Consider the following 24,159-nt stretch of genomic DNA (forward strand, 5'->3'; position numbering starts at 1 on the left):
TCATTGATGATATTTTTATCATCTGGACACATGGTCAACAGACCCTGAACACCTTCCACCAGAAATTCAATGATTTTCACCCCACAATCAACCTAACAATGAATCAATCCATGCAAGAAATACATTTTTTGGACACTACTATAAAAATACAGGATGGGCGCATAGACACCACCTTATACCGTAAACCAACTGACCGACAAACATATCTACATGCCTCTAGCCACCATCCCAAACATACCAAACAGTCCATTGTTTATAGCCAGGCACTACGTTACAGCCGTATCTGTTCCAATTCTACAGACAGAGACTCTCACCTAAGAGATCTACAGCAAACCTTTTTAGAACTAAAATACCCAGCAGATGAAGTTAGACAACAGATCAACAGAGCCAGACTGATACCCAGAGAGAACTTGCTGCAAGACAGACCCAAAAAAGAAAATAACAGAACTCCTCTAGTCATCACATACAGCTCCCAAGTTAAAACAGTACAACGCATCATCAGAGATCTACAACCTCTCCTGGACAATGACAGTTCTCTTTCTCAAGCTCTGGGAGGAAGACCTTTCATTGCCTACAGACAGCCACCCAATCTTAAACAACTCCTAACCCACAATAATACTACAACCAGACTTAACACGGACACTGGCACCAGAGCCTGCAATAAACCCAGATGCCAACTTTGCTGCCACATACACCCGGACAACACCATTACTGGCCCCAACAACATCACACACACCATCTCTGGACTATTTAATTGCTCATCGTCTAACATTGTGTATGCCATCAAATGCCAACAGTGTCCTTCAGCTCTCTATATTGGACAAACAGGCCAAACCTTACGCCAAAGAATAAACGGACATAAATCTGACATCAAGAATCACAAGACAGAGAAACCAGTAGGAGAACACTTCAATCTCCCAGGACATTCTATACAAGATCTCAAAGTAGCTGTTTTACTACAAAGGAATTTCAGAAATAGACTGGAAAGAGAAGCTGCTGAATTGCAAATCATTACCAAACTTAAAACCATGGAGACACCTGGCCTGAATAAAGACATTGGATTCTTATCTCACTATACATGACAAAGCCATTTTTCACCTTCTCACCCCTTGCTTTTTCCTGTAAGACCTACTGCAGTCGTTAATAGTCGTCAACAGGCTCATCACAGCTATCTGCCAATCACCCATCCCCACCCTCCTCTGAGTAATACCCCTCCCCACCTTCTCACTATATAGAAGGATCTGGCAACTTCTGTTTCAGTGTATCTGAAGAAGTGTGCATGCACACGAAAGCTCATACCAAGAACTAACTTAGTTGGTCTTTAAGGTGCTACTGGAAGGAATTTTTTTTGTTTTGACTATGGCAGACCAACACGGCTACCCATCTGTAACCTTGATCATGAAAGCTAAATTATAATGATGCTCCCAGACCATCCATAATATTAAATGACTAATGATAAATACATTATACCTTTGCTTGATAAAATTTCTGGACGTCATTAATACTGTGTCAGTTTTGCAGGAAAGAGCAGCTACCATTTTTAAATCATTCCATTCTAGTGGCTCCCAATAAAAACTCTGCAGAGCCCAAGTTTCCCTTTTCCTTTTACTCTCCTCAAAAGGCTGCCTTGGCGGCTTACAAATATCTCTTACAAAGACAGCCTTTCCCCTCCGTTTTATAATCTAAAAGACACAACACAAAAGGTAGCATCTTTTAGATATTAAACCTGAGGGCAGAGACTGTCTCATCAGTGACATTTGTAAGCCACTCTGGCAGTCTTTTTTAAACCCAAGAGCAGAATAAAAATGCTTTAAATATAATACAAATAAATCATTGGAAGGGCTTATGTTTCCACCTATCTTGCTACTGAGCATGTTATTATTGTTTTGACATTTCTGCTTAACTTTAGACAGCCAAGGCTTCAATATTATTACTATCCTATACTATTCTTAAACTACTGTACCTAGAAGGCCTTTTTTAAAAAAATGATTTTTAAAATATATTATTCAAACAATATGCAAGTGTCTCACTTAAAGCAACATTTGAACCAGTGACTTCCAGACCCACCCTATGGCTGGAAGGTGAGGCCTTCTTAGTGGTGGCTCCACCATGTGTGCTGGGGCAAGGGCAGGGCCTTATTAATGGTGGCTCCCCCTTTGTTGGACACCTTCCTTCATTACTGAATCTCAGAAGAAATTTAGGAACACCTCTAATTGCTCAGGCATTTGGTGGCTGGAAGATATACTGCTTCTGGCAACTCTGAGATCCCTAGTTGTGAATAGGTTCAAGTTGTGTGTTTTTTTTATCTAAAAAAACTGGTGTGAATGTTTTGGCTGTTTTTAAAATGCTTGTGAATTATTTTTAACGGCCGCTTTAAATTGGTTTAAATGTTTGCTCTTGCTGTGTCTGCCATCTTGTGCTCCTTCGGCAGGAATAGGACCCGGATTAGTAATAACTGTTTTATTATGTTTCTTCATGGCCTGTTTGATGCTGTTGTCTTTTTCAATTTAAAAGTTCCCCTTGCTTTGTATATGGATATTTATCGGTTATGAGAAAGGCGCTTGGTGACAAGAGGAGAACAGGAAGAGGCGCTGAGGGCGAAGAAAAGAGGCGCCAAACTCATCCACCGAGCCAAGAGAGAGTCTGGCGGCGAAGAAGGGCGTGTGGCGCAGCCATTGGCAGGCCCAGCTGAACTCGGCCCCGCCCACTTCCGCCGATTCGCGCCGCCGCCGCCACCAGCAGCGGCCCCGCCTTCCTCCTTCCTCTCTTAGGCGCTTGCTTGAGAGGCTCCCACCAGCCTCCGCTGCGCATTACGTCATCCCCGCGCGCCGATCGGCGAAGGCCCGACTCGTCGCATCGCGTTCGCGTCTCAGCTCTCGCCGGAAGCTTCCCGCTGGCCTTGCGTGCGCGTGCGCGGCCCCGGCCGTGCCTGTGAGGGAACGAGGCAGACGATGGCGGCCGCCTCTCTGTGGAAAGGGCTGGTCGGCGTCGGACTCTTCGCCCTGGCGCACGCGGCCTTCTCCGCCGCGCAGCGTGAGTGGCATGCGCACCCTGGCGGAGGGGGTGTCCTGGTGGGCTTCGGCGCCCCTCTCGCCGCCCGGCCCAGCCCCCCCTCCTGGGAAGGGGCGGGGGGCGCCGAGGGTTCCCAGGCGGGCGGGGGGCGCGAGCAGGACGTGTCTTCTGGAATGTGCCGCCTCCCTGGGGGGCGGCCCGGGCAGGGGGGGTCCCAAGGGCCGCTGGGTTTCCCCGCCTCACCTACTGGGAGGGAGGGAGGGAGGGAATTCCGCCTGCCGCGTTTAGAGGAAAGGGAGGAGGTTCGTGTCGTAAATTGCGAGGGTAGAATTAACCAGTGCCGGATTTACGTATAAGCTCAACAAGCTCTAGCATACGGCCCCAGTCTTTTGGGAGGGCCCAAAAAAATTAAGGGGGAAAAAAACCTGGATGTACATTTCCAAAATATAAGTTCAACAATTACTTTGATAAAATACATATTTTGTTAGGTGCAAATGGCTTTAGATACCTATGAGGTCCATAAATTACCATATAGCATATACTCAACACAAAAAACAACAACAATTTGTTGTGGACAAAGGACAGCTGGACATATCAAGGGCCCCATTACCTTCAGGAGCTTATAGTTTAGGGCCTCATCAAGCCTAAATCCGGCCCTGACCACCACGGAGAAGAACGTGGCTGTGCCGCATAGGAATTGTGGTAGAGTCAGAAGGGGATCCCGTGGGACATCCAGGGCAAATGCAGGAGCAGTTTGTAGGCACAATCCTGCTCTGGTTGACTGCGTTCAGTAGGGCTTGCTCTCAAGTAAGGGTGCATAGGGCTGTAGCCTTGCTGTGGGTGAAGCTTACGCTGATTGGAGCCCGCAACTTTTTTCAGGTGTGTGAGACATCAGGAGATAGAATTTTATGAGACGCTAGTGAAATACCCATTATTACGTATGGCAGCCATTGGAACCTGGGAGGGATGGATTGTTGCCTCCTCACATTCCCAGATACTGAGCATTGTACACATTCCCGTTACCATCCTGATTTCTGGTTTTTGTCCATGCTTGACTGTGGTGGGAAAATGTCAGACCTTATCTTAGGCTGTGTAGTTGTTGGATCCCAAGACCTTAAAAAGAACAGTCCACAAAAGGTTTCTCTGATCTCTGTAGCACTAAGATGGTGAATGGCACCTGGTGAAATTTTGCCTTTATGTTCGTCTCATAGAATTCTAAGCCTGGCAGTGAATAGAACAAAGACTTTTAATGGCTGGAAATGGAACTTGATGTGGAAAGACTATGGGGTGTAGTGGGTGGAATAGGAGTGCCATTAGAAGTCAAGGGGATCAGTTGGATTGGTGTGACACCAGCGTACACTGTGGGAGAGCGGTTGGGAGAACTAGGCTGGTGTTAGGATAAAGGCAGCTGGTGAGTAGCAGGTGCTTGACTAAGGCAATAGGGAATAGATTTTGTATCAAGTATGATGTGGAGACAGTATGTTTTTGTCAGTTGTGTGAATGAAGGGAGTCTTAAGCTCAGCAGGTGGTGGTCATCTCAGCAGAAGTGCTGGATTAATCATGCAACTCCTGATGCAATGTGTTGCTTGATCTGATCTCTGCATCTGTAATCTGTACGCCAGATGAGCTAACAGTAACCATGCAAATCCCTTCAGGGTTATGTGCGTCAGTATGAATCCCCCAGATACAGCAGTCAAGATTTTAATGGGAACAGTTTGTTGGGAACATATCTAACCAGTTTTGTAATACAGTGGTACCTCGGGTTACAGACGCTTCAGGTTACAGACTCCGCCCACCCAGAAATAGTACCTCGGGTTAAGAACTTTGCTTCAGGATGAGAACAGAAATCGTGCGGCGCCAGCGGGAGGCCCCATTAGCTAAAGTGGTATCTCTGGTTAAGAACAGTTTCATGTTAAGAACGGACCTCCGGAATGAATTAAGTTCTTAACCTGAGGTACCATTGTATCTAGATTGGTTACTGGTTTGATTTGAAACTCTGTTCAAGTTGTTGGTTTTAACCTTGGAAACTCATAATTGCTTGAGACTCTGGTCCCTAAGGTTTGCCTTCTCCCACATCAGCCTTCAGTAAGATCTCCTAATGAGACCCCTCTGAGAGCCACCACCATTAAAGATAATGTGGGCAATAATGAAGGAGAGGGTTTTCTCATATGTGGCAGGCCAGTTGTAGAGTATAATTTAAAGTAGTATTGGGGAATGCTGTATTTTAGAAGATACTTCATGTTTTGCTGCTTTAATTGCTATTTCACATGTGCATTCTGCTGTGTTGACTACTTTTCATTATATATTATTTTATTTAAAAATTGCATTGCATACCACTCTAGGATAAATATTAAGAAGAGTAGTATAGAAAGACCAAAAATGGATGAGTAGCTGGGCTAGTAATTTCATGGGCCTCTCCTGGAACTGTCACACAATGCGTTTTGGTGACTGGACTGGTGGCATGCTGCCAGACCTTGGCCTAGTCCATAAAATACTTGGATTGAAGGCAGCCAATGTGAATTCCCCATTTGTATCTTTTTGCTCTAACATAGATTGTAATCTGTGGGGTAGGGACAGATTCTCTCTGATATGGGCACTTGGACACTGTTCAAGTAACCAGTTAAAATAGTACGTTAGCGGCTTGTCACCCCAACTCTATATGTGTGTACTGACACCCTGGCCAACAAACATGAGTGGCTGCTGACATAGTACCAGTTGTAACATTTTCAGCTTAGTTGTGAAATTGCATTGTGAATTTGCACAAACTCCCATATTTCTGGATCAGGGCAGTCAGTTGGACAGGAGAAGCTAGATGGTGGAGTGATTTGTTTCTGTTGCCAGCAGTGATTCCCTGTTATGACAAGTTTGGGAGAACAGTTTAATATGCATACTGAAGCAACATAGACTGGTTGCCTTTAGTTGAAATAGTGATTAGTGGTTGTCTAAATGAGCTTGAGGCCTTTCTGTAAGATTCTCTCTTACAGAGAGAAGGGTCATGGCATGCAGAAAGCCTGTGGTTCAGTCCCAGGCATCTCCAGGTCTGTATGGGCAAGACCTGACTGAAGCCCTGCAGAACTGTTGCCAATCCTTGTGGACAAGTGCACTAAAGAACTGACTTGGAATAAGGCAGCAGAGAGCTACCAGTGATTCTCTTGCATTACTCAGTTATAGCTGTTGGACACATTTCTCTTGTGTGCACTATGGAGATGAGTTAATCCACCAAGGCAAGATTTGAAGATCTGATTAATAATCAGAAAGAGAAACTGAGGTGGAGGTGGCTTTTACCTGTAGTGGAGTTGATAGAAAACCCAGCTGTGTGGCCCCTTTTTTGCTCCGTGAACATAGAAAGGAAATCAGATTAATTTACCAGCATGTCTTCATTTTGCAGATCGCTCCTACATGAGATTAACAGAAAAGGAAGATGAAACTTTGCCAATAGATGTAAGTTAAATGTTCTTTTTCTTTCAGTGATGCAAGTGCTGACTTGACTGTGATCCGTAAGATGACACATTTCCATTTAAACTAATATGGTTGCAATGGAATAAGGTGGGGGGGATGAAACATCCAGGAACAAATTAAACGTTTTCACTGGCTTGTGGACTTGTATGGATAGTGTACTGTGTAACTTAATTCTGGCTTTTGTTTTTTACTTTGCCCTGTTTCTACAAACTGAATCTGAGCTCTTGTGTCACCATGCTTCTTCCCCTAATCTGCAGCCTGCATTGCAGTGTGACTGAGATTCATCTGAAATTTGGCATCTTCCTCTTCTTCCTTAGCAGCATTCCTTTAGGAATTGCCACTCTCTCCAGTCAGTTCTTTGAAAGCCTCTGCTTTACTCCCCATACTCTGCAGAACAAACAGCCTCTCCCTCTAGCATTCGGCAGGTATTTGTTTGCATGGAGCTGTTGTGTGGTATCTGCTATCCACTTTCCAGCCTAATGTAATCATCCTTCAAAAATTATTACGTATCAGTGTGAGGCATCCTACCCATTCCCACCCACCTCTGCCCCTCCTCCTTTCCACACTAGAAGGCTAGATAAGGTTGAGAAGTAGTTGCCAGGCTCATGCCTATTCAGCCATGTAAATAACCTGAGGTGTCTCAAGTCCAAAATTAATCCTGCTGCATTGCACATTTCTGAAGCCGTGAGATTTCCCATCTTGAAAGACTGACCAAGCTGCCCTTCCCCATTAACAAATGCCTAAAGAAGCGGCTCCTGTGATTGATTGCCTGCTTTGATTCCTGGCTAAAAACTTAGACTAACATAGGGTCAGGGAGACCTGGCACTAGTTCAAACTGAAAGTTGAAGCCGTCCGCCATCCCCGGGGCTGCGGGGAGGGGAGCCGAGACCCAACGCGACAGGACGCCGGTGCAGAAAGGGAGCTAGACAAAGGAGGCTGCCGGAGAGGGAGAGTTCGCCCTGTGTTCAGTGCCCAGCCAGACGACCACCACGGCAAAGGAGCTCAGCAAATTGGTCTTAATTACTTGCCTACCCTGGAGATAGTTTCTTCAGCAAGTAAGATGGCGGTTTAAGCCAGATAGGATTTCATCGCCCTCCTCCCCTCAACGTTTCATCTGCCACGGTCGCTGTAAGTAATGCCGCTGTAAAAATCTATTCCATCTATCCCCCTCTATCTCTGACTGCTAGACCGTGAACTGTCGGAAAATCTGGCACGCAGTGGACCACAGCCACTTCTAATTAATTAACTAGACGTGGAGCTTCTGGGGAGAGCGTTATTTAACGAGAGGAGTGTTAATTCCAGCTTGTCTAATTGGGGCGAAGTGGTGCTATCCTCACATCCACATATCCCACATAACCCCATATACTCTACGGAGATGGTGCTCACCAGACAGAAATGTAAAGTTCTGGGGGTCTCCCCAACGCAGAGGGTTGAATCACCACCAGCAACCTCGCAGACGAAAATTTTGCATTATTTTAAGCCTGAATCAAAAACGCCCACATGCTCCGAGCCCCCACTTCTCCATGATTGGTCTATTGACCGAACATGGTATGGGAAGGAACCTGATATTGGTGAGGGGAGAGAGGGGATCAGTCTGGCAATGGAGATGGCTCAGATGGCTCAGATAGTCTCCCAATCTAGTGCTACCGACACTCTCGTAGAACACACACTAGATGGAGCAGTCAATGCAGCCAGCCCCAGCGAAAAGGCTAGGATGGAACCCTCAAGTGCGACAAGAACAGAGGAAAATCCAAGTCAGCTTAAAGGAGCCTGCTGGGACACAGATAGCAGCATCTGTGTCCTGATTGGGCTTTTCAATGAAATGATGAAAGAATGCCAAATGCACATAAACAAAGAATTAAGACCAATCAGGAACTTTCTTACGGAATGCGTGGGTCTGCTAGTAAGCCTGACAGAGCTTATCAGGAAGGGAGCAATCTCACACACCCCTACTCCAGCGGCCGAAATTCCAACAGAGCCCAGTATCTCAGAGAAGGTCCCAAAGAGAGCCACTCCCATGTCTACCAACAGTCGAGTCACACACTCCTCACCTAAAAAGAAGCATTGCCACCAAAGAATACACCTACTTCACAAGAAGAAGTCTAAAAACATAAAAGTGGGAAGGCGGACTAAGAGTCATACACAAACTAAGAAATTGAATTTTTCTAAGTTATTCAAGCTCCTGGAGAATCCCACAATAAAGGAATCAATATAAAGAATACTAAACCCGTGACCCCAAAACAGAGCATTATCCAGCAACCTAAAGTGACAAGCGCATCACAACCCCCTAATCCTCAATCAACGAAAGATCGGAATGAACAACTAGATAAAGACCGGCAAACCCCCTCTGCTACTGTGGAGACTATCACCCCCATTCGCAATAAGATAACTCAGAACAATCAAACGCTGATCCTCAACAGAAGCAGATTGGTTATTTGCCCTACGTACTACCGTACAGAATTACATTCACTGGACCAACAAAGAACGTATATATTTTAAAAAATTGACTTAGTACTTAAAAGGTAAAGGTACCCCTGCCCGTACGGGCCAGTCTTGACAGACTCTAGGGTTGTGCGCCCATCTCACTTAAGAGGCCGGGGGCCAGCGCTGTCCGCAGACATTTCCGGGTCACGTGGCCAGCGTGACATCGCTGCTCTGGCGAGCCAGAGCCGCACACGGAAATGCCGTTTACCTTCCCGCTAGAAAGCGGTCCCTATTTATCTACTTGCACCCGGGGGTGCTTTCGAACTGCTAGGTTGGCAGGCGCTGGGACCGAGCAGCGGGAGCGCACCCCAGGTACTTAGAGGCCTCCTACTACAACGTAACGTTATCAAGGCAGATTTTCTCCCAAATGACAATAAGTATAATCAAGTGATGCTGACATTTAAAGATGACTCGACCGCAAAACAAATATTAATTAATAAGGAGAAGCTGCAAAGGGTGGGCCTGACAGTGACTCGCCTATTCGAAGTGCCCGGCCCCCCCTCGCACCTCATCAAATCAAATAAGAAAGACATCTATTCAAAGGTGGTGGAAAACAATAAAGCTGAATATCAGAATAACCACCAGTCGCCTCACGAACTGGATACCCCTACACATAATTTCTCCTTTGAAGAAAATACCTTAATTAGTCAATTCTGGACATTCCCACCTTTAATACAAGCTGAAATCCTAGAAAGATTAGAAACGCTAAGAAATAAGCTGGCCGGGAAAGAGTTATATAAGGAAACCAAGGGGGATGTCCAAAGAAAGAGCAAAGAGCCCTTCCAAAACGATCATCTCACAAGAACTCGATTCAGCGGCTCGTCGACCACGTAACCTTCAGATAAAAGCAGAGATTAATCTACCTGCAATCAAGAAAGTACAACTCACAGAGGAGAATAATGCATCGCTCCCTATAAGGAAAAACATGCCTAAGGAAACTTCACCAGGCTTCTGGTCCAAAATGAGATATTTAGATGAAGCGGAATTAGGCCACAACCAGGTAGAGTACCCCCAGGAGGAGGCCTTGCATAGCAAAGGCCCAGTGTCTACCAATGTGAGCACTCTACATTTACCATCTGACACCATAGAACACCTGGGCAGCTCTCCATGTAAGGTTGATAGTCGGCTGCCACGTAGAATGGAAAACTCCAACAGTACCTTGGAAGATAATTGACAAGGAGTGGATCTTGGTAAAGCCAACCTTAGCTTTTTATCATGGAATATCGCAGGATGGAAAAAAAAAGGCAGCTGATCCATCCTTTGCTAAATTTATCCAAGGCTACGACATAGTATTTTTACAGGAGACATGGCTCACAGGGGACCTAGAAGTTAATGGCTTTTCCTCAATGTCGCTCACAGGATCCCCAAGCACTAAAGGGGGGAGAGTCAAGGGTGGCCTAGGCATTTTAATATCTACAAGGTTGAGGGCGTCCTTAGTAAAGTTAGAGACACTGAAACACCTGGCTATGGCCTTACTAGTGAAAAGTAGATTCTTCACCCTGCTACTGATTAATGTATATCTTCCCCCCAAAGAGGCAAGCAGCTGATTAAAAACACCTGGCATGGGCTGGGAACATACATTGATGGTTTGATGACTCAAACCCCTGCAGCTTCAGTGCTAGTGGCTGGTGATCTTAATGCCAGAATTGGCCAGTCTGATGAAGCACTATATGCACACTTCCACGACTCGCCACCCATCGTGGAAGAAAACCATCTTATACCCACCAGACTCTCAAAAGACAAGGGATGTAATTATGTAGGTCTGTGCCTATTGCGTCTTTCTAACAAGCTGGACCTGGTCATACTAAATTGGCGCAAGAATGGGGAGACTTGTGGGGAATTTACTTTTATATCAAATGCAGGAGCTTCCACTATCGACTATGTTATGGTATAATTTAATCTCCTAAATAGAGCCCTTGAGTGCAAAGTGGAAGAGAGGGTTGATAGTGATCACTTACCGCTCTGCCTCCTCCTGGATGCAAGAAAAGACTTATTTTGCAAAGATAAACTTGAAGCCCCCAGGTCCTCCAACATGGAGTTGAGATACTCACGTATTAGATGGTCCGAAAAGCTGAATTCCGAAACATCTGAAAGGCTATACTCGGACATATTCCTCATGAGAAGAGATAATCTCTTAAACTCACCATGTTCTGAATCTAGAATAATCTTGTTCCAGGATCTGATCTCACTTTTGCAACCCCACCTGACCCAAAAAAAGACATCGCGCCAATCTTTATTCCTCAACAAATCCAAACCTTGGTTTGATCAGGAATGTATTGCTACGAAGCGTTCTTTGTTGGATAAGTACAGGAATTATAAATCAGCGAACTTACCCTTGCTTCCTGCGGAATGGTTCGAAGCCAAACGTAAATATAAAGATCTGATTAAAAAGAAAAAGCTTCAGGCCCAAAGGGGGGAGTGGCAACGCTTATTAGAGGCCTCTCGAAGGAAAGACTCAGCCACTTTTTGGAAAATAGTTGCGAAAAGTTGGCAAGACTCCCCAATTGAAATTGATTATACTATACCAGTTGGGATTTGGGAGGCTTACTTTTCATCTTTATATACATCAAATCAACATCTGCAGGCCATGCCCCCAGCTTCGAGTGATATTGGCGCTGAATGGCCCCCAGTAGCAACTGAAGAGATCTATAGGCTCATCCAATCCCTTAAACCTGGAAAAGCACCCGGCGTAGACAACATTACACCGGAACTCCTTAAGGCTAATGTTGAATGGTGGGCCCCTGTGCTAGCTGCCCTATTTACCAGCATAGATCAATCAGCCACTATCCCTGAGGACTGGGGATTAGCAATCATCATCCCTTTATTCAAGAAAGGGAGCCGATCAGATCCCGCTAATTACAGGCCAATTAGCCTCCTAAGTATCATTAGCAAATTGTACGCTGCCCACCTATGCGATAAATTAGTAGACTGGCTGGAACAAAACCACATTCTTTCAGAAGCACAGGCGGGTTTTAGGGCAAATCGGTCAACATTAGACCAGGGCCTTGTTCTCCAACATCTTGCGGAGAAATATACATCGAGAAAAGGAGGTTCCCTATACGTGGCCTTTATAGATTTCAAATCTGCTTTTGATTTAATACCGAGGGACAGGCTTTGGGGAAAGCTAAGCGCCGTAAATATAAACAAACGCCTACTGTATCTCATCCACAGTCTATATGAAAATACACGGACCGTGTAAGGTGTGACCGACAGGGCCACCTATCCAAGGAAATCCAAATCTATCAGGGGGTTAGGCAAGGGTGTGTCCTTGCGCCTACTTTATTTAACTTCTATATAAACCTGCTAGTAGGAAATATGGAGAAAGAAAATGCCCCCCCACCCCCCCAAATTGGCTGGTACGCCCCTCCCGGTCCTTTTATATGCGGATGACACAGTTTTAATTTCTTTTTCTTGTGTTGGATTAAGAAAACTTTTGAGATCTTTTACCAAATACTGCAGCATCGAACAACTAACAATTAACTACAACAAATCCAAAGTCATGGTGTTCTCTAAAAAAAGGAGGAGGCACAAATGGAGAATAGACAATCGCTCAATAGAACAGGTAGCAACCTTTAAATACCTGGGTGTAACCTTCCAGGAAAGGGGCTCCTGGCGCTTTCAGATTAATAATACTATTGCAAACGCAGAAAGATCTGCCAAAGCGTTAATAAGATTATTTTATGGGAAAGGGGGCCAACACATACTGGCAGCCTCCCAGGTCTTTACTGCCAAAATACTATCACAATTGTTATATGGATCCCAGATCTGCAGCTTTAAAAACCTTACTCTCTTAGAGGCATTCCAAACTAAGTTTTTCCGCTGCCTGCTGGGGATTCCCTCTTGCGTATCCAACATAGCGGTTCGTTTGGAGGTTGGGCAAATTCCTATCAGTACTCGGATATGGATATTGAAGATCCATTATTGGCTAAAGCTTATTTTCTTCCCGGTTGGGCTGGCACCTTTAACCTTATTAGATACCTACCAATCCAGATGGAAAGCTACACTGCTGGAAAAACTTAAAGGCTTGGGGATCCCACAGCAGACCCTGATAGCGACAGGCTTTGAGAAAGCTAGGACTACAATTCGCCAGCGTATCTGGGACGTAGAATTACAATGCCACATGAGCGAAATGATCAAACATCCAGCAATAAGGGACCATGGGAGAGGTTTCTCTCCAGCTAACTATCTGTCAGGTCTTCAGGTACCCAAATACAGACGGTCTTTTACCCTCGCCAGATTTAACGTTCTCCCTTCTGCCTTACTTCAGGGCAGATTTGAGGGTAAACCATACACAGCACAGGTCTGTCCTTGTGGCTCGTTGGAAGTTGAAACTGCTTCACATGTACTATTACATTGTCGTCTTTATGAGGATATACGTTTGACTTTTATTACACCTGTTTTGCATAAGTCCAGGAAAGTATCGGAATACCAGTTTAAAACTACTGCTAGAGGACAAGAATCCCAAGACTACATTAAATGTAGCTAAATTCTGTGCGTCTGCAATCAATCGCAGGAAGCAAGTGGTATCCCATAATGACCAAACCCCTAAATGTTAATTACAGGGGGCACGCTAACAATTAATTTTAATTTTTATTTTTAAATCCTTGTTATATTCATATTGTCCCTTGTATTTCTGATATTTTTTACGATCTGTGATATTGTGTGTGTTGACGCTGGTCTGTGACCGTATTAATAAATTCATTCATTCATTCATCTTGAAAAGCACAGTGGTTGGATATTTAAGACCAAACATGAGGGGGAATTCTATTAGCAGTATTTTACTTAAGTCACTCAAGTGCTGCTTACTTTTTAATCTGTTACAGATAGTGCTTCAAACACTGTTGGCCTTTGCGGTTACCTGTTACGGCATAGTACATATTGCAGGGGAATTTAAAGACATGGATGCTACTTCAGAGCTGAAGAATAAGTATGTTTTTACCCATTTCTTTCTGCTGGCATTATTACTTTGCTCAGTGCTTTGTTTTTTATTCTTTCCCCCAACATTTACATCAGGCAGTCTTCCAGGTCTGTTTAAAGAGGAGGGTTCCTCTCTCCTGATCAATTAGAAGACATTTAGCAGTTATTTCATCATTTGCACAATGCTGTAAGATTGAGAAACTTCAGCTTGCTGTACTTCCCTCTCACACATGGCAAAGTTAAGAGAAACCTGTTCTATGCTGCATATCTATTAGATTTATTGGATTATTGGATTTATTAGTTACTTTTTCTTTGCTACTGCAACTCAAAGCAACTTACACACATTACCAGGGGTGTGTGGGTGTGTATCCCCACCCACTCTAAAAGACCAGATAGTTAAGAGCCAGATGCCTGGTTAAAAAGGAAAGTTTTTGCCATGTTGACTATGAAACCTACATGATTAGCAGGTATCCACCATCTGAATATCAGCAGAAAAATAGGAAGGCTCTAACCTTCATGCCCAATTCCTGTTGGACTCTTGTGGGAAGCGGGAGGAAGGAACAGATGGCTGCTTGATCCAGCAAGACTCTTCATGGGGTGATGGGAGCCAAAGGGAGATTGCTCTTCAGTTTAGCTCATCCTGGACTTCTGCTGCTTTTTCTGCCTCCCATTATCCTACCAGGCTCTGGCCTTAACTCCCATCTTATTGCCACATTTTTGGTAGCCATCTTTGGCCTGGCCCCAGCATCCTTCTCTGTCTTGATGCCCCAGTGTGGTTCCTGTGGTTTGTCACCCCTGCTGCTGCTGCTACTTCTAGCTAAGAACAGATCATATTTTTAGCTTGGAGTTTGATTTTTATCTCTCTGCTTGCCTCCATTGCACTGTGTGTGTTTGCTGTTGCTGGTTTTTTCATGTGATTTTAATTTTTATAAGCTACCCTGAGCATTGCATATTCGTTTGAAGGGTGGAATAGAAATTCTTACTAGTATTGGGGCAGGAGCCAAATTTGAACTTTTTAATATGTCCAAGGAAGATCTGAAGGTAACCTTGGTTATGGCATTTTAACCAGAATAGGACTGTGAATTAACAGTTATGATTTGTTGCCAATTGCACTTCTCTCCTTTTTGTTCTGCTTTTTGTTTCAGGACATTTGACACATTAAGGAACCATCCATCCTTCTACGTTTTTAATCACCGGGGCAGAGTATTATTCCAGTCCCCAGACACAGTCCATTCTTCCTCCAGCAGGGATGCTTTGTCATCTAGCACATCGCTGAAGTTGCGAAAATTCGAACCTCTTCGCCGTTAAAGATTTTTACAGATTATTCTAAAAATAGAACAGGACACTGAGCTATAACATTGGAGTTGGGGGTGTAAACACTTTTATTTCATTTCTGGAGCAGTATTTATATTGATCATCCAGACTTTATAAATATATATATATATATATATATATATATATATATATATATATAATTATTAAAAAGGACCTTCTTCAAACACTGTTAATGACAATGACTGAATTTTGAATTGGCAAAACAGTGTAAATTGTTGCTAGAATTATGCTGTGAAACATCACTTTACTTTTTGTCCATTAGCCCACCATCATGGTTGATTCGAATTTAGTGAAAGCAAATTCTTTATTTCCAAAAAGTAGGTGATTGTTTTAATGCCACAGATGAGCACAGAAGAAAGGGGTATTGGCTTATGCTGCTGTTCTGTTGAATGCTGAGGAAGGGGGCTGCTTTGTGTCTATCCCTTCCCTCCCATCCTTAACACAGAAGACAATGGTGATTGTGTTTCTTTCCTGTCTTCAGCACTTTGGCTGAAGTAATGTGGTCGCTGTTATGACCAGCATCAGAGACATTCAGACAGGCGGTTCTGAAGTGGGAGCTTTACCCAAACTGTTGCCAGGGACACAAAAGCTCCCTTTGTTTATTGCTCAGTGTCCTTGAGCTACCTTTAAATGCTCTCAGGGAAGGGAAATGGATCATTTTTGAGAGCCATTGGAGATCTCACTGGGGGTTAGGCAGGAAGGATGCTTACACCTTACTACTTACATCCTTACTACACCATTTGTAGTCTCATCCACTTTGCACCAAGCTCCTGCTAATTGTGGCAAGTGCTGGCTGTTGCCTAAGCTGGGAGCAAGGTGGATCGCAACAGGATTACTGCTGCAAAGCAGGAGGGCTGTACCTGAGGAAGGGCTGCAAGTCTGGGTGAGGATGGGACTGCTACATGAGCGAGTGGCTTATAACGTACAAGGATCTCAGGGACTGCTTAGGATGTCTGTCTTGAGATGCCACAAGGCTGTTCAGTTTGTTCTTGTAACGTGGGCAAGTTGTTTCCTGACTTTCTGCTCAGAAGGGTGCATTTTAATCCAGCTCCCTCCATTTAGAAGTGTGCACTCTCACTGAAAACGTAGGACGAAGTTTGTCCAGAGGTGGGAGAGCTGCTTTGCTTTTGTTTAAACAACTTACCCCATTTGTCTTGTTTTTCCACTTTGCTGCATTGCTCTTTTGCCAATGGCATCTCCGAGTCACCTGCCTTGGAGCATGTGGGGTGTTTGAGCAGAGGGAATAGATTCCTGTCAATTCACTAAATTTAGTTTGTCCCCATGTTTGTTTGCCATAGATTTAAACTGGTTGGAGTGGGCTGCAGGAAAGCTGTCTGTCTCTCCTTGGCTGCAATGGCGTGTTTACATTTTACTTTTTCTGCAGTGAAAGAAAGGTGCCCCATCCACTTGTGGCAGCACAGTATAGACGCATGGGCATCAACTGCTGGTGCACTTGTGGTAGAATAAAACAATGCATTCCACCCAGTATGGTTTGCTCTTTTCTCTGCATGGTGGTTCCTGGTTCCACAAAAGGCACCCTAACCGCAGGGGTCAGGATGGTTGAGCTGTGAATGTAAAGAAGACATGGCATTGTTTAAACTCAGATTGCTGCTTGTTCATGGAAGTTATTTTAGTGTTACAGTCCCCAAAGTACATGCAGTGGCAAACTGAACATAAAGTCTGTTGTTATGTAATGGCCTTACTGTTCCCTACCCATCCCTTGTCCTGGAGTGAAGACTCCTGCTCTGTAAAACCTGAAACAGTGCTTCAGAACTAAGCACGGAGAACAGCAGCTGGTGGGATCTCCTTTTCTTGACGAGAGAGGCTGCAGGTCTTATGCTTCACCTACTTGATGGTTCACTTTAATATTTCCTTTAAAGCCAGTGAGGGTCTCCCAGCACATTTTCAGAATTACAGCTGCTACTGTTGGGAGTTAAGAGCCAAGTTTTTCTTGACCCTGTATGGGTGATCTGGGCTGCATAAAAGGATCTTGTCCCTTGTGGTAACCCGGCTCCCTGTGGATCTCATTGCATAAAATTGAGGTGGGGCGAGAAAAGTACCCAATCCAGTCTTGCAGCGCAGTCCTGAATGTTTGCTAGGAAAAGGTTGCACAGTGCAGTGGAGCTTGTGGGCTAGTGACTGTGCATAAGAGAATGGCTGGTGTCACAGGTGTCCTTCAGTTTGAACTCCCCTCCCCCTGTCTTAGTACCATGTATGAAAATCATTTTCAACTAAACTCTCCTTATTAACCAGGTGCCTACAAACCTGGCAAGAACCTGCTTTGGGTTGCCAAAAAGGCTCCATCACAGCAGGGCATCGCTGCATGAATGGAGTCCTCCCCATGTTTGTGTTTTAAGTTTGCAACCTATTGAATGCCCTTTGGGCATTTAAACTTGCAAGGAGTAGCAGCTTGAACCTCCAGCATTGACATTAACTATCACGTGTGCAAAACTTGTTCTTTCATTTTTGATCTTGCATCGCCTAATAAAGAACCAACATCCTTAAAAAGCACATGGGGTATGAATTCTTTCTTCAAGGATTGAACTAAGAAAAATGCCACTTTTATAAAGCTGTTTTAAATACACCCATTATTTTCTCTTTTATCCGGAAAAGGCTTGTGTTTTACTGCACTTGCTGCTGTACTGGATTAAATTTGCCTTCTGGTTTGCATAGAGCAGTGGTGGTTGGCAACCTTTTTAAGCCCACAGGCACAGCAAAGGTAAAAGACTCCTGGATGGTTAAGTCCAGTCAAAGGTGACTGTGGGGTTGCGTCGCTCATCTCGCTTTCAGGCCAAGGGAGCTGGTGTTTGTCCACAGACAGCTTTCTGGGTCCTGTGGCCAGCAGGACTAAACCGCTTCTGGCGCAATGGAACACCATGATGGAAACGCCGTTTACCTTCCCGCCACAGTGATACCTATTTATCTACCTGCACTGGTGTGCTTTCAAACTGCTAGTTTGGCAGAGGCTGGGACAGAGCAACAGGAGCTCACCCTGTCACGGGGATTCGAACCGCCAACCTTCCAATTAGCAAGCCCAAGAGGCTCAGTGGTTTAGACCACAGCGCCACTCGCGTCCCTTCTACAGGCACAGTAGAAACTTACGGGCTACTATAGAACACTTTTCCCAGGCCTTATTTCAGGAGGAAGACATTGCCAGGAAAGCATGCAAGCAACTGAATCCTAGTGCTACTGTTAGAAGCCCATGACTTGAATTCTCTGTACAAAAAGCTTACCTGTTTTTTGAAAAGCTAGCATTACTTCCCACCATCTGAGTTGGCAACTTCTTTTGAATACGTAAGTTTTTTTCAGTATGAGATTATTGAGGCAGGCAGAGCTCCAGCTTTAGCCTGAAGTAGCAGCATAGGAACAGCTCCTCTATTTGAGAGACACCCACTAGAATTTTATAAATAGCAGCTAAATTAGATAGCTGTGGCCATGTCTGTTTACGCCGGGCTAGGCAACCTAAGGCCTGGGGGCCAGATGTGGCCCAATTGCCTTCTCAATCCGGCCCGTGGACGGTCTGGGAATCAGCATGTTTTTACATGAGTAGAATGTGTGCTTTTATTTAAAATGCCCCTCTGGGTTATTTGTGGGACATAGGAATTCATTCACTCCCCCCCCCCCCCAAAAAAAATTATAGTCTGGCCCACCACATGGTCTGAGGGACGGTGGACCGGCCCATGGCTGGAAAAGGTTGCTGACCCCTGGTTTACACCCACACAGGTGAGAGGAAGTTCTATGGAGCTGCTATTCTAAAGCTCTCCCGTCTCTTGGGATAAAAGTAGTGGTTGTGTTTTGATAGCAACACCAACCCTTTCTCTGCGACATGCCTCTCCCTTGTATTGGTACCACTGTATTATGGCAAGCAACCATGCAGAATACACCTAATTTGCCTAGCAAGTAAATTTTAACATAGTTGAAATTGCCTGCCTAGCCAGTAATTCCAATGAACTCTGCTTACTAAATTTAAAATCTGTTCCAACTCATTAGTTAGCATCATTAGCTAAGGAGCAATAACACCCAGCATGCAAGTAGTTACTCCATACTCCACACTGAGAACTAGCAATATGATAAATCAGGGATGTGGTACCTGCTTTTCTCTTGAGATTGCAATTTCCATCCGCCCCACCCAGCTTGGCCAGTGGTCAGGGAGGAGGGAACTCTTGTCCAGGAGCATGGGGACAGCCATATGCTGTTCCTCAGTAGAAAGTTTTCATGGAAGCCTTTTGAAGACAGGTGTAAGCTGCAGTTTTTCAATCTAAACCAGACTTCTTATTTGTTCCAAAGTTGCTTTAAACAAGTTTGTCTACAGGTAAAAAATGGGTAATCAAGTATTCCTCATGTAAACATTTTCTCAAAGATAATGCATGGTGGTGGCGGCTGTAAAAATAAGACCTGCACACATGAATGATTCGAATTTGGACTCACGGCTAGTTGGGTATGTGCTGCAAATCTTGAAATATTTTGTCACCAATTTACTTAAGCAGAGGTGTACTCTGCAGTACCCAAATTTGTGTTTTGCCACAGGACCACCTTGCTCCCATCACACTTAGTAGAAGTGAGGTCCCAATTTCTTCTGGTCTGAGGCCTTTAGCACGGAGGCTGTCAGCTTTCACATGCCAGCATGGTTAATAGGATGCCTCTCCAAAGTTTAAGAAGTTAGGATTTTTTAAAGCTAAACAGAGCAGGCAGACGCACCTGTGCATGAGGCAACATCAAAATGCAGATGTGCATTAGACAGTCTACTTCAAAATAAAAACCCCTGCAACTGGTAATCTACAGAGGTGACATCTTAATGACTTGTCTCAACTCCCATTGTCTACCGCCTGCTGAATCTCCCCTCCCTAGAGATGTTTAGGGCAAAGCAGAGCAGCTGAAGATTACTTCAGTGCAGGAAAATGAGACAAACTACACAATTAGGGTTTTGTTTTTAGCACTCACATGGGTATGTGTTTTGTGCACAGGACCTCCTTGCTCCTTGATTCCAGGGAGAGCCCTGCCTTGTTTTGCCAATACCAGCCTGCAGAACTGGCAAATTGTGTTCACACAAGATGAGCCCCCAAAAGGACCTAGCTTCAGAGAAATTATGTCCACAACCAGAATCTGTCAGCCAAGGTTATCCTTAGCCAAAAGCACACATGGCCAATGGCCATGAAATGGGAGAGCAGCTCAAATCTTTAGAAGGTTCTGCTCATGATTAGACCAAATTGGGAATGGGCTTCTGCCAGAGAAACACACACCAGCTTGTTCACACAGAGGGTTCTGGAAGGTAAATCAAGCAAATATGAAAATGTACTTCAGTAGTGTTGCCTCAAGTCACTACAACAGGGGCCCCGGTCTTCATTTGCTTTCCCTTTATCTCCTCACCATTCCTTGTCCTTCTCCAGCCTCTGTTTAAGACTACAACTCCCATCAGTCCATGCACAATATGGTTGTGTGCTGGCTGGAGTTGATGGGGGTCATCAGTTGCAAAAGGCTGTGCTCTCCCACTGCAAAAGGGTGTGGGGGGGGAATCATGAAGAATCCAGGGCCTTGCTCTGTCAGAAGAACAAATCTGAGAAGTGACTTATGAAGACTGCTGTGTAGCTGTCCTGGAATCAGCACACCAGATGAGTAATGTCAAGTCTTTTGTCATCACAGTGGCTTATCTTTTGCCTTTGGGTTTTTCCTTTATCCAATTTTGGCTCAGCCAGCAATTACAAAGCAGCAAATCAGTCAATGCCACGGAGTGCAGCTTAAAAGATTACTCAAAGCATGGCTTCAAACACTCTCTGCATTAAGTCTTTCCAACAGGCAGGTTGGGACAGTAGGGGGTTTATGGCAGCACCAGAGTCAGGCCATAGTGCATCCAAGTACCGACACAAAGTGTTAAGAATGGCAGAAAGGTCAGTTATCAGACACCATTCCTGCTGAAATGCAAGTTATGTCGGCCCAAAACCCAGGTCATGGTCTGCACCCCCATGCTATAATGGCAGCTGGAAGGGAAACGTGCTTGGGCCACCCTTGCCAGAACTAGGTCAGAGCTCCTTCTGCTCCTGTTTGTAGTTAGCCTTTCCTCCTCTGTGTAGGAGAGGCAGCCCCTATTCCCAACTGGAAAGAGGATGCTCTTCGGATCTGGGATGCTTCCACCGGGGAGTTGCAAGTCTTCTTGATGGGAACATACAGTAGAAGCTTCCCTCATCAAGGGTTAGATAAAATGTGAGCCAAACTAGTGCTGTGGCAGCTGCTCAAATTCAAAACTGAAGCTCTGTTGCTTCAAAGCAGGGAAGACTGGGCCTAATGTAAGGAGCTTCGTATCCCATTGAAGGGCCCAAACAAAAAGTCATTAGCATCCAAGGCAAGGAGAAGGAGTCACCCCACTCCTGGCACCACCATGGAATGCAAAGGGACAATCTGCCAGTGACTGAAGAACATAATGTGGAAAGTCAGGTGGCAAATATAGTCAAAGCAAACCATGTGAACCAGCTCCTCCTGCAAAGAAGAAATGTGCATTCCAAGAGTCATAGAATCATAGAGTTGGAATAGACCACAAGGGCCATCGAGTCCAACCCCCTGCCAAGCAGGAAACACCATCAGAGCACTCCTGACATATGGTTGTCAAGCCTCTGCTTAAAGACCTCCAAAGAAGGAGACTCCACCACACTCCTTGGCAGCAAATTCCACTGTCGAACAGCTCTTACTGTCAGGAAGTTCTTCCTAATGTTTAGGTGGAATCTTCTTTCTTGTAGTTTGGATCCATTGCTCCGTGTCCGCTTCTCTGGAGCAGCAGAAAACAACCTTTCTCCCTCCTCTATATGACATCCTTTTATATATTTGAACATGGCTATCATATCACCCCTTAACCTCCTCTTCTCCAGGCTAAACATGCCCAGCTCCCTTAGCCGTTCCTCATAAGGCATCGTTTCCAGGCCTTTGACCATTTTGGTTGCCCTCCTCTGGACACGTTCCAGTTTGTCAGTGTCCTTCTTGAACTGTGGTGCCCAGAACTGGACACAGTACTCCAGGTGAGGTCTGACCAGAGCAGAATACAGTGGCACTATTACTTCCCTTGATCTAGATGCTATACTCCTATTGATGCAGCCCAGAATTGCATTGGCTTTTTTAGCTGCCGTGTCACACTGTTGGCTCATGTCAAGTTTGTGGTCAACCAAGACTCCTAGATCCTTTTCACATGTACTGCTCTCAAGCCAGGTGTCCCCCATCTTGTATTTGTGCCTCTCATTTTTTTTGCCCAAGTGCAATACTTTACATTTCTCCCTGTTAAAGTTCATCTTGTTTGTTTTGGCCCAGTTCTCTAATCTGTCAAGGTCGTTTTGAAGTGTGATCCTGTCCTCTGGGGTGTTAGCCACCCCTCCCAGTTTGGTGTCATCTGCAAATTTGATCAGGATGCCCTTGAGTCCATCATCCAAGTCGTTGATAAAGATGTTGAATAAGACCGGGCCCAAGACAGAACCCTGTGGCACCCCACTAGTCACTCTTCTCCAGGATGAAGAGGAACCATTGATGAGAACCCTTTGGGTTCGGTCAGTCAGCCAGTTACAAATCCACTGAGTGGTAGCATAGTCAAGACCGCATTTTACCAGCTTCTTTACAAGAATATCATGGGGCACCTTGTCAAATGCCTTGCTGAAATCAAGGTAGGCTACATCCACTGCGTTCCCTTCATCTACCAGGCTTGTAATTCTGTCAAAAAACGAGATCAAGTTAGTCTGACATGACTTACTTTTCAGAAATCCATGCTGACTATTGGTGATCACAGCATTCCTTTCTAGGTGCTCACAGACTGTTTGCTTAATGATCTGCTCCAGAATCTTCCCTGGGATTGATGTCAGACTGACTGGGCGATAATTATTTGGGTCCTCTCTTTCCCCCTTTTTGAAAATCGGGACAACATTTGCCCTCCTCCAGTCTGCCGGGACTTCGCCTGTTCTCTAGGAATTCTCAAAGATGACTGCCAGTGGTTCTGAGATCACATCTGCCAGTTCTTTTAATACTCTTGGATGCAGTTCGTCTGGCCCTGGAGACTTGAATACATCTAAACTAGCCAAGTATTCTTGTACTATCTCCTTAGTTATTCTGGGCTGTGTTTCCTCTGCTGAATCATTTGCTCCAAATACTTCAGGTCGGGCATTGTTTTCTTTATCGGAGAAGACTGAGGCAAAGAAGGCATTGAGGAGTTCAGCCCTTTCTGTGTCCCCTGTTTGCATTTCACCATCTTCTCCTCTGAGTGACCCCACTGTTGCTTTGTTCTTCCTTTTGCTACGGACATACCCATAAAAGCCTTTTTTGTTGCTTTTAACCTCTCTAGCAAGCCTGAGTTCATTCTGTGCTTTAGCTTTTCTGACTTTGTGTCTACACGTGCTGGCTATTTGTTTGAATTCCTCTTTGGTGGTTTCCCCCCTTTTCCATTTTTTGTACACATCCTTTTTTAATCTTAACTCAGTTAAAAGTTCTTTAGATAGCCACCCTGGCTTCTTTAGGCACCTTCCATGTTTCCGTCTCATTGGTATTGCCTGAAGTTGTGCTTTTACTATCTCCCTCTTAACAAACTCCCAGCCATCATGAACTCCCTTTCCTTTTAGTATTACTGTCCATGGGATCTCACCCAGCACTTCCCTAGGTTTTATGAAGTCAGCTTTCTTAAAGTCAAGAAATTGAGTCCTAGTATGCTTGGCTGCTCCTTTCCGCTGTATAGTAAACTTCAGAAGAGCATGATCACTCGCGCCTAATGATCCTTCCACTTCTACCCCACTAACCAGGTCCTCAACATTGGTTAGGACCAGATCTAAAATGGCTGTTCCTCTTGTTGCTTCTCCCACTTTCTGGACAATGAAGTTATCTGCAAGGCCAGTGAGGAATCTGTTTGACCTTATGCTCTTGGGCGAGTTTGACATCCAACAAATATCCGGGTAATTGAAGTCCCCCATTACTACTATCTCCCTTCCTTTTGCA

The 24,159-nt window shown here is 44.8% G+C and overlaps 1 protein-coding gene across 1 annotated transcript; it reads left to right on the plus strand.

Moving 5' to 3' along the window:
- Nucleotides 1-2,867: 2,867 nt before the first annotated feature.
- Nucleotides 2,868-17,718, plus strand: MMGT1 (membrane magnesium transporter 1). The gene is made up of 4 exons (XM_028714791.2): nt 2,868-3,033; nt 6,401-6,453; nt 13,779-13,882; nt 15,018-17,718. Exons 1-4 carry the CDS (start codon nt 2,952-2,954, stop codon nt 15,178-15,180), a joined length of 402 nt encoding a protein of 133 aa, XP_028570624.1. The 5' UTR covers nt 2,868-2,951; the 3' UTR covers nt 15,181-17,718.
- The last annotated feature ends 6,441 nt before the right edge of the window (nt 17,719-24,159 follow it).

This window comes from Podarcis muralis, chromosome Z (genome assembly GCF_964188315.1).
Source record: "Podarcis muralis chromosome Z, rPodMur119.hap1.1, whole genome shotgun sequence".
Classification (NCBI taxonomy): Eukaryota; Metazoa; Chordata; class Lepidosauria; order Squamata; family Lacertidae; genus Podarcis; species Podarcis muralis.

Excerpts from the sequence above, each read along its gene's own strand:
- MMGT1 (XM_028714791.2), top strand. The coding sequence starts at position 2,952 with ATGGCGGCCGCCTCTCTGTGGAAAGGGCTGGTCGGCGTCGGACTCTTC. Across the intron at positions 3,034-6,400 it reads GGCCTTCTCCGCCGCGCAGC|ATCGCTCCTACATGAGATTA; the intron begins GTGAGTGGCATG and ends TTCATTTTGCAG. Across the intron at positions 13,883-15,017 it reads ACTTCAGAGCTGAAGAATAA|GACATTTGACACATTAAGGA; the intron begins GTATGTTTTTAC and ends TTTTTGTTTCAG.